At 41.6% G+C, this 11207-nt stretch overlaps 1 protein-coding gene across 1 annotated transcript in view; it reads right to left on the bottom strand.

The window, feature by feature from the left end:
• Positions 1-221: 221 nt before the first annotated feature.
• Positions 222-11207, bottom strand: part of LOC119837308 (rho GTPase-activating protein 26-like) — a gene marked incomplete at its 5' end in the record, with an annotated part of 16052 nt that continues 5066 nt past the window's right edge. The window contains 7 exons of the mRNA XM_038362826.1: positions 222-862; positions 1333-1498; positions 1823-1865; positions 8304-8576; positions 9072-9177; positions 10062-10282; positions 10742-11082. Of these exons, the coding sequence (XP_038218754.1) occupies positions 546-862; positions 1333-1498; positions 1823-1865; positions 8304-8576; positions 9072-9177; positions 10062-10282; positions 10742-11082 (1467 nt within the window). The remainder of the gene's footprint in view (positions 863-1332; positions 1499-1822; positions 1866-8303; positions 8577-9071; positions 9178-10061; positions 10283-10741; positions 11083-11207) is intronic.

The following is an 11207-nucleotide window of genomic DNA, read 5'->3' as shown; positions in this document are numbered from 1 at the left end:
CCCCCCCTCCAACATATATCATATAAACAATATGATATGGAATATGGTATTTTTTCTATTGTATGTGTAATGTGACGATTTCTATGATTAGACTATGAGAGACTACTGTGAACCAAAAGTTACTTGCTTTAGAAAATTAGTTTTGTCTTACGGCTCTGGGATCTTGGACTATAACTAAGACACAAAGGCCGAGGTGCGGTAAAGAAACAACAACATAAATGAAGAATACACTTTATTTATATATTACGATATATCTTATATACAATCCTCAGTCGGAACTTTCACAAAGTATATTTGGTACAAAAGTCACAACATAATAAAGTATAAATAGTTAAAATAGCAACAAATCTTATTTACAATGTACAAAATATACAAACAGTAGAAAAATATCAACAAGTAGGCCTACGATATGATATTTGGTGTGGGAATGTCGGGCGGCGTCTCTCGGGCTCGGGGCGCGGGCGGGGCGCCGAGGCGCGGACAGGGCGCGGGCGGGGCGCAGGCAGGGCGCGGGGCGCGGGCGGGCGCGCTCGGGCGGGCGGCGCTCACGGCAGCGGCTCTACGTAGTTCTCGGGCACGAGGCCGCTCTTGCCGTTGAGCGAGCCGCGCAGCCAGCCCGGCTCGCCCGACGGGCACACGTTGGTGATGATCTGGTTGGGCTCGAAGGACAGCTCGCCCTCGCTCTCGCCGAGGCAGGCGTACAGCGTGCGCACGCGCGTCGCGGCGGCCCCCAGCGGGCCCGCGAGCCCCGCGAGCCCCGCGAGCCCCGCGCCGTTGGCCCGCAGCGGCCCGCGCGGCGGCGGCGACGCGCTGTGGCTCGACACCGACTCGGAGCTGCTGCTGCACAGCGCCGCGCTCACTCCTGAGAGAGGACGTTTATGAAAATATATGTTTAATAATGAGCCTACTTGAACTGCGAAAAAAATTAAATTATAAGGATCTATCTGTTCGCCCCGGTTTCAACCGTGGTATATATATAGCCTATGTCACTCAGTGCAATTGCAGCTTTCTAACGGTGAGAGAATTTTCGGAATCGAGCCATTCACATGCGATGCCGTGACCAAGGGAAATAGCGATTAATTTTTATGTATAATACTAGCTGACCCGGCAAACGTTGTTCTGCCTTACAGTTATAATTTAGGGGTATTAAAAATTGATATTGACCGAAGCTCAGACGTATCCAATATACACACAAAATTTCATAAGAATTAGTCCAGCTGTTTCAGAGGAGCTTGGTAACTAAAATTGCGACACAGAAATTTTATATATAAGATATAGATGAATGAAATGATTCGAAGACGATGAATGCGTATAGCGCGGTGCGAGCGTTACCTCTGTGCGCCAACAGCGAGCCCGGCGCGGGAGCGAAGTGCTGCAGCAGCTGGTGGTGGTGCGGCGCGTAGGCAGCGGGGGCGGCGCCCACCACGCCCACGCCCACGCCCACGCCTGCGCCCGCGCCTGCGCCGCAGGACACTAGCCCACCTCTCTCCAGCGCGCTCTGAAATCAACAAATTATAATTAGTATCAATGTGTGCCGAACTACCGACTTTTTTTACCACTGTTTTAAAATTTTTAAAGTCAATCAAATTTAAGTTTATACGATGTATTTTGAACGTTTCATCTCATGAAACGACCAACTAACTTGCCACGCTCTGTGACATTCATTTATTTCAAAGATTAGCTAGAATTCACAGAAGATTTTATGTTACGATAAGCGTTTATAGTTAAATATCTTTGTAATATGTTTGCTTGTTGTAACAAATACACAAGGCATACATTTACATAAGCAAATAAGTTTGCAACAGCAATGAATGAAACTTACGATATCATTTCTGGCAGTGGCAGGTAGCGCCGAGGGGGATGTTCTGTAACAAAATAATATAATACTAAATAATGGAGCTAGCGAGACTTCATTCGGTAGATCCTTAAAGTTTAATGAACGTATAATTAGTATAAAATTATATTTGATATATAAAATATGTAAAAACGTCAATCTCTGCTAATATTAAAGAGCTGAAAAGTTTATTTAAACGAGCATATCTCGGGAATACTCTTCCAAATCGATATTTATTATTGTATGTAATAACAGTGAAGCATCAATGAAAGATGTTGCAAAATTTAATAAGGTCCTGATGAGGAGTTTAGACTGGTATTGTACAAATTGCGTGAAACCAAAAATACCAACCCCGCAATAACAAATCCAGATAGGCAGATAATCATTTTGTCACAGAGCACGTCACAACAAAACAACACAACACTGAAACTCAGACGGGGCCGAAGACGTCCGCACGGCAAAAGGTTCGGGTTGAACTGAGAGATAGCCTGTGCGCGCGGTATATATGTGCGGCGAGCGCGCGCGAGCACGTGCGTGTGGCACCTGCGCCCCGCCCCGCCCCGCGCACCCCGCGCACCCTCGCACCCCGCCCGCCCCGCACTCGCATGGCTTCGCGCGCACATGGCGAATATCTTATCGTGATTGTTTTGTTGGAAGAGGTGAGGTTCATCAGCCTATCGGCAGGTGGTCGCGCACTTCTTGAACGATATTTAATTCATCGCCTTATTATAAATCTATGTTATTTTTACACGCTTTTTATTAGCTTCACCTGTATGTTTGTATGTTTGTTTGTAACGGCCAGAACGGCCAGATTTCGTTCAAACTTTGTAGATTTATTGAGGACCGATGACAATACACTAATTTGATAAAATTATTCCATTTTTCAATTTGCAAAATATGATTTTTGTTAATTTATATAATTTTCATCTATACTCGATAAGGTAAGAAAAATAATTAAAATTTTCGTCGTTCGAGTCGTGCAATAGTTTCAACATTAAAAAAAACAAGCTATTATAAATAATCCAAACTAAAAAGTAGAAAATAAATTTAAATGAATTTAAATTAAGAAAATAGTGTTAAAAATTTCAATGAATATAAATTAATAATAGTGTGAGTAAAAAAAAAATTATTTTATTTTAAAAAAAGCGTGGGGTGCATGGTGTCAATGGTTATAGATATTTATTGACAGATATGAGTAGAGTGATTATGATTTCGATAATATCTAGAAGCACCCTATTTAAACTATTATTTATTCTTATTTATTATTCTAAATTCATGAACATTGTTTGAAATGCTTTACAATGCATTGTGCATACCTACTTAAAGTTAAGAGCTGAGCAGAAAAACTATTAAAAAAAAAATGCAGTTTTTTGTATCTTGCACACACAGTAGAACTATGATCGAAATGTAGCGCATGTTTACCATTTTCATAAAGAACACTGAGAATAACTCAGTGTCTATAAAATAGTAAATTCGATCGATCATAATTAATATTATATTACACGCATATTCTTAAACTGTATTAATTAATGGAGCTTAATGGAGCTGCTGGGTCGTCTGATGATAAGCGCTATCATCGCCCATGAACATTTGGAGATGCGTAAGCTCGATTGCAGACATTACGCCTCTACAAATGGATTACCGACTGCAAATTGGAAAGGGATGAAGAAATGATTGACGAGAGGAACAAAGGAAAGGATTGGGAAGGGTGAGGAAAAGGATATGGGCCTCCGGCTCCACTCACCATACGGTTTTCTGTGGGGTGTGGTACTTCCTCGGTTCGAGCTGGCCTAATTCGTGCCGAAGCGTGCTCGACTTCCACATACAAACGTTAATGGTTCAACGAATTTCTTAAAAACATTACTGGTCATTAGCTTCTTACGTTTTGTATAAGATAGTAACGATTGCACAAAGACCATTATCAGCGGTACTTAAGGTTCGTGGGGTGGCTTTTTTCAGGTCGCGTGATGCGCAACATCTGCCGCGTGGAGATGCGGCGGCAGCTGCGCCGGGAGGAATGCGCACCTGCCCGCACCGCTCGCGCTCTGTCGGCCATGTCTTAGCGTGCGGCCTGCGGGCTTATGTACATTGCGGCGCGGATGCGGATGGAAGAGTCTTCGCGTTAAGTGAATGGAGCAATGAACCGCAGTCATAACAAGTCCTGACATGACGAGACGAGAGCTTTAAGATCAACATAGTATACATTATGTACTCTGATAATCAAAAATACGTGATGACTTTCTTTTATTTAATATCGAAATATTCTAGTTTTTCGGTATGCTATCTCGCAGCATACCGTAATGAGAGTCATCCGTTGAGTTCCTGTTATCTATTTAGAGAGTGCTTCGGCGAAGGGCAGGTGTGTCGTGCTTAAGTCTTCTCCCTTAACGATTACAACCCCTTACAAACTTTTTGATACTTTAAGATTCAGTTTGATTTTATAAGCCCGAAAACATAAAGTTAGAAAATATTCGATTCATTGATAATTTCGAACTTTTAACGACTTCAGAAGTTAGAAGATTTAAGTTATCAGAACTATCAAGTTCATGACCTCAAAGGTTGGGTCTATTATTATAGATACTTCATCTCCAGCTACCTGATACGAGTCTTTATTGTAAATTAAAAAAAATCGAATTTTACAAATTCGAACCCTTATAGTTTGAAGCAATGATTTCTTTTGCGAGGGGCGATTGTTCAATCCACGCTTGGATATCATTCTTTCAATATAAAATTGTGTCTCGTCATTAAAATGAAAATGTTAAAACTCGATCTATTACAAGATGTATATGAAATGGTTTTTTAAAACGAAAAATCAGCCCTTCGTCATTTATTGAGCGATGAATAAATAATTCCTAAATTAATCGGGTATTGAAATTACATCGTGAGAGTGTGAGCGAAATAAACTTTAAAATTAAATTGCGTTTAATCAAGTTCAATAGAATGAATAAAAAAAAGGAAATCATTTGGATGATTTCTAGTTAATAATATGAGCGGCGGTCGGCGCGTGACGATCGGCAAATAAGTGTGTCAGTGTGACGCGGCGCCGAGTGGTCGCGGGCCGCGCGTCTTACGGTTTTAGAGGTAACACCGGTTCGTTACGTAACGGGGACGCAATCTCATCATTTCCACTACGGATCTACAAATGTTATGTTAGTATAATTTATGCAGCACGCCAATGTGTTCTTTGTATAATTTACATGTACACAAGAAACTGAACAATCCGTTGAATATCGTATCATCGATCTTACAAGTTTTCATATACTTCTAAGCCATCGCATCTCACTGATGCATAATTATGACAGCAAGCATAATAAAAAATCATATCTGTGCACACTTTGGCGAATGTTTTCTTTGCTATTTTCATACGAGAAAGGTAATTGATTAATGTTGTATCATAGAAACAAAACAAAACAAAGTCGCTTCCTCTGTTCCCATGTCTCTATGTATGCTTAAATCTTTAAAACTACGCTACGGATTTCGATGGGGGTTTTTTTTAATAGAAAGAGTGATTCAAAAGGAAGGTTTATATGTTTAATAACATCTTTTAAACTACTCCGAATTTAATGCGTGCGAAGCCTCGGGCAAAAGCTAGTTAGTTATAAAAAAAAACTTCATTATTCTGAAAAAACAATTACTAGAAACTTTATGACACCTTATATAAAGAAGATGACATATAAGCAATAGGCCCCAAGATAAATCGATTTCAATAGGCAAATGCAGTGAACACAATATGTTGAATCAACAGCCAGGTGTTCCGCGGGGGCCGCAAACTCGATATGATAATATACGAGCACACCTGTTACTAATCAAAATATTTAATTGCTCGTGCAATTAAAAGGTTTCCAAACTACTGTATGGCCCTTGAGACTTGCATATTTTTCAACTACCGTAATAGGTAAAAGGAAAAATAACAAAAGAATGTTATTATTTTTTGTTTAAATCTGTCAGCTGGCGCGCGCCGGGTCTCAGGTACCTACCATACAAGTTCGAGTAAAGATTTCCCTATCTCTCAACCTTTCGAAAAGGACAGATGTTCTGAGTTCATTGGAACGGAATAAAGTGTTTATACACGTTTCTTTGTAGAATCCTTAGCCATGTCCCATTCGTCTTCTAGATAAAGCAATGGAGTCTTTGCAAAGCAATTTTTTGTATACACTATATCCCTATAATAAATGAATATATTTCGTTGCAGTTCAATCAATTAGTAGAGATGAATTTTTCGTAGATATTATATGATGCATCATGTATTGAATAGATATATGAAATCCGTTTTGTTTTATTTTTAATTCATGGGTTTTTGGTTTTATGTTTATTAAGTCATTTAAAAAATCATCTTGAGGTCTAACATACCTTTTATATAAGTATTTTTTAAATAACTAGCTGACCCGGCGAATTGCTTACCGCTAGTTTTTTTTTTTTTTTTTTTTGTATATAAAGCACTAGACGTCTTTCATTCACTCATCTTAATAAGTATAATATGTATTTTTTTAAGTTGCTTTTATACAAACTTTGTCGTAACAATAAAAAACTTAAAATATAATGGAATAATTCAATTTGGTGTAGTCTATAGACTATAGTAGATAACTACGGGTTACAGTAAACTAGACAACAAACAAAGCTCAAATCGACCAAAGCCAACCTATTTGAATTCGCACATTTATATAATGTCACACTATTTCAAACACCAGCCCATTGAATTGAAATAGTTTTGAATGCACTTCGGAACGGGATGCGCGCATAAAAAGCAGTGAACAATTACGCAGCTTCGCGCCACCTGGCTCCGCGCCCCCCCGCGCGCCCCGCACACCCCCGCGCACCGAGCACCGAGCACCGAGCACCTGTGATCCATTATCCTGACAACGATGAACGAACGAGTACTTAATGCACCGTGCAAGGCTTCCTGAAACCAGTTCAGCCTTTCACTTAAATGGGCTAAGGACACGTAAAGATCGAAGGGTTTTATTAGTTTGCACATCCTTTTTGTTGAACGGTTTCCTGTTCTTTATATTTTAATACGACTGCAATACATATTGAATCTTTTTTTGGTCTTGTTAGTGCACACGTGAAGGATCAACGGTTTACCGATATTGAATTTACAATATTGTTCTACTTTCTATATTCTTGTGCAATTTACGAGATACAGCCTGGTGGCGAACGGACGGACGGACGGACAGATAGACGGAGGAGCGGAGAGCGAAGTCTTTGTATGAGTCCTATAGTCCTTCGGGCACGGAAACTTATAAACGTATCTTTGCGATGAAAATAATAAAGAACAAGACTTTTCCCGTACAAACAACTACTGAAATGAACTTAACTGAAGAAGAGCGTGGCTTGTCAGCTATTTTAAGTGCTATTCATCAAAATTTGTTCGGCATTTCAGTATATAAAAAAAGTGTCTCACAACTTTAACGGTGGTACAATCGTTCTGTACACTAAATATTTGAACTTTATGATATTTACTGACAATATAGTTATATCAAACACGCCTTCTAAAATATGTAGGAACTGAAACGTGCCCATATAATTGTGCAGACTGGACCTTTTTACGTACGAAACTTTACCATATTAGGCGGCTCATATTTTTCTGAGATTATTGTAATATTTTCATTTAAACTTAATTATTGAATATAAGTTAAACCAACTTTTCGCTCCCAGCTCAGCACCCATTTCCCATAGCTGGATTCGGCTATTAATTATGGTAACACTATAACCAATAAACTTGTATCCAGCACCGAAAAAAAGGAGTTGACGATTGTCACAAAGCGAAAACTTGAGTCATGAGTGTAGACTGTAGGTTATCACTAATCAGTAAAGTTTATGATGTAGCCAAGTAGATTTATTCCACTGTTTCTAGATTCGATTGCAAGGAAGTATAACTAAGTGACAATAATTTTGTGTTAACTTTAAGTTTTCTCATTTTTTGTTACTTAGCACACTTTTATACGAACATAACTTTTATTTATAATACTACTTATTAATCTTTGCGAGCGCGTATTGACACGATCAACACAGATCACAATGACTTTTTAAAAGAAACTAAGTAATGTAAACAGCAGCAGAAAAATGAAATTGAATGAAGCCCCCTTTTACCAGATTCGAATGTAAAGGTTAATAATAATTCTTCATTCTTCGACATACATTTTTACACAACAAAACCACTGTGATGAGAAGATAAAAGTAATCTATTTGTGACAATAACGATAAAGAATTGAGAGTTTAATTTTATCGCAAAATGTACGGAAAGATTATTTTTGTCAGAAAATTTTTCTAAATCGGAATTCAAATCAAATGCAATTGCTTGCAAAATGCTTTCTTCGTGAAATAAAAATGGCTAATTTAAAAAGTTTACAATTGCCACAGTAACAAATTTAAATGAATCAAAGGAAAACTGATTTTAATTTAAAATATAAGAAATGGGGACACCCATTTACTGCGCCACTCGATCCCCAATAATTTGTTTTATACTCACTGCATCATGTGCGGGTGCTGGTGCTGCTGGTGCGGCTGGTGCGGCGCGTGCTGCAAGTGCGGCGCGTGCGGCTGGTGCGGCGGGGGCGGCTGCGGCGGGTGCGGCTGGAACAGCTCGTGGCAGTGGTCGATGAGCGCCTCGACGAGCACGTTGTAGAACTTGAGCTCGAGGATGGAGGCCACGGTCTCGCGCTCGACGCGCAGCAGCGTGGGCCCGAAGCACACCGACAGGTTGCACGCGCTCATCAGGTTCGCCGAGCTCTTCGTCGCCACGCTGCGCACAACGCACCGTCACTTCACCGCCTCTACGACCTGGCCTCACCTTCGCTCCACGCTTCGCCACGAAATAGGCCAGCTCGCAACGGGGAAGAACCACACCCCCACAGAAGACCGGAGTGAAATAGCACACTGCTGTGTTTCATTCGGTGAGTGGAAGCCGGAGGCCCGTATCCTATTCCCTACCCTTCCCAATCCTTTCTTTTAATCCTTACGTAAATCCCTTTCCAATTTGAACTCGAAAATCCATCTATAGAGGCGAAGGTCTACAATCGACTTTACGCCTCTCCAAATGTTCACGGGCGGTGGTAGCGCGCACCATCAGGCGACCCACCAGCTCCATTGCAGACGATGACATAAAAACGAAATATTTTATAATTTTATTTCTGCACCAGACATATTTTACTTTTCCAACCAACAAAATTCATATCTTAAATCTGTAAATAGGGGCGATATCGAGCATTATATATAGAGTGGAGCGCGGGATACTGACTTGCAGAGATGCGTGAGCACGATGCGCAGCATCTCGTAGTTGTCGGGCGGCAGCGCGTGCACGAGCGCGTGCAGCGCGCACACGCGCTCGCCGCGCCGCTCCAGCTCTGCGCCGCACACACACAGCGGGTGTTACTTACTTTATACTTTCATTTGAGTTTATTGAAAGAGAGGCTTTCCACAAGATACATCATTTTTTCAAAGGCAAAACATCAAAATTAAGAACTTACGTATATAATCTACAGAAAGGCGCAGTTTTTCAATATTTTAAATAAAAATATAATATTTAACTCTAATAAAGCAAACTTGTTTTAGGAATTAAAATTATACTTTAAGAAGGAGAATAATTTAGAAAAATAAATATCTGCATTAAAATTATTGTAAGAAGGTTCGGAATGTAAAAATTAATTAGCCCATAAATAAAGTTGGACTGTTGCCTTGGATCGCATAAAATTTTAAGTAATTTTAAATGATATGTAACTATTCAATTGAGCGTTCAGCCCGGACATACAACAGACAAATAGACGAAAATTCTAAAAACTATATTTTTAGCTTCGCTATCGATTGGAGATCACGCCTCAAGTATTCTTAAAAAATATATATTCAATGTACAGTTTAGACTTTCCTACGATTTTATTATATGTCTACACATCTATATGTGTAGATCGGCAGCCAACATTACAATAATTAAAATTATTTGTGAAGTCGTAACACTCAAATTGATGGCTTTATATTTCGATCACCACCATTCATAGAAAAATCAGACTAATGCTTTGTTTGCTTTAAATCGAATCCCCCGCGAATCGTCGACTCTGATCGACGGATCATCGCAAAAATTAAAGAATAACTGTCTATTTTTCATTTTGATGCATGAGAATAACATGGGTAGCGTATGGGTTCCTTTGAAGTAAGTATAAGGAATCTCTTTCGTGCATAATGAAACGGCGAAATGAGGGAAAATATGGTGGGGAAGTGAAGGAATACGACTGACTGGCGGCGGCGAGGAACTGGTGGTGCAGGCGGCGCGTGAGCAGCGGGTCGGGCAGCGCGCGCAGGTACGCCTTCAGCGCGCTCGCCAGCGTGCGGCTCTCGCTCTGCGCGAGCGCGGCCCCCGCCCCCGCCCCCGCCCCCGCCCCCGCGCGCCCCGCCCCCGCCCGCCCCGCGCGCCCCGCCGCCACCAGCCGCGACACCTTCGACGACACGCCCGCCACCCTGCGCAAACACACGCACACCGCTATAGCTATCTGTGGCACTTTATACACCTACTAGTGCAAATTTACTGATAGCCTTGTTCAAGAAAATTGACATATGTAGTTAAGAAGAGCGCACATGAGAGGTCAACTCTTGTTTTATTCAGTAGTCGAAATATACACACATTTGTTATATATTTAAGTTTATTTTTAAACGTATTAATGTTCTTGTACTGCAGGACATTGATACTAATAGTATTTATTTAAATAAATAAATATTTAACCCAAAAATTCAATTTTTTTTCAGTATATCTTAAGATACTCGTAGATTTGGAAGTAGAGATCGTAAGAATCGTATAAATACGCAAACTGGTTTATTTTTTATTGTGATGCCGATAGAAGAAATTTATGAATTTTTTTGAAACATAAAACATTATTTCCAAATTTGAAAACGGCGCTCGGACATGGTCAACCTCTTCACCTGTACAGCCCCTGCTCCTCCAGGCCCCGCGCCTCGAGCGTGGCGATGATGTTCTTGACGAAGGCGAAGCCCGCCTCGTCCAGCCCCCAGGCGGGCTCGGCCGGCTCGGCGGGCGGCGCGGCGAGCGCGGCGCGCGGCGCGGGCGGGGCGGGGGGCGCGGCGTCGCGCGGCAGCCAGTCGAGCGCGCGCAGCCACGCCGCGCGGTCGCGCTCGCCCAGCGCCTGCAGCGTGAGCGGCGCGCGCTCGCGCTCCGCGGGCACGGCCTCCCAGCAGAAGCGCCGCTCCACGCTCGCGTCGGCCGCGCGCGCGCCCGCCACGCACAGGCTCTCCGCGCTGCCCGCCTGCGCATACACACCGGCGCTCACTTCATAGCCTCTATCGATTCAATACTGTGAACGTTATCACGATTTAACTTCTTGAAAGTCACATTATTGTATATATACCTAGTCTTGCCATAAATATTGTA

The sequence above is a fragment of the Zerene cesonia genome, chromosome 27 (assembly GCF_012273895.1).
Source record: "Zerene cesonia ecotype Mississippi chromosome 27, Zerene_cesonia_1.1, whole genome shotgun sequence".
In the NCBI taxonomy this organism is placed as follows: Eukaryota; Metazoa; Arthropoda; class Insecta; order Lepidoptera; family Pieridae; genus Zerene; species Zerene cesonia.
The sequence above is the reverse complement of the archived record's forward strand: the minus strand, read 5'-3'. Positions and strand labels throughout refer to the sequence as shown.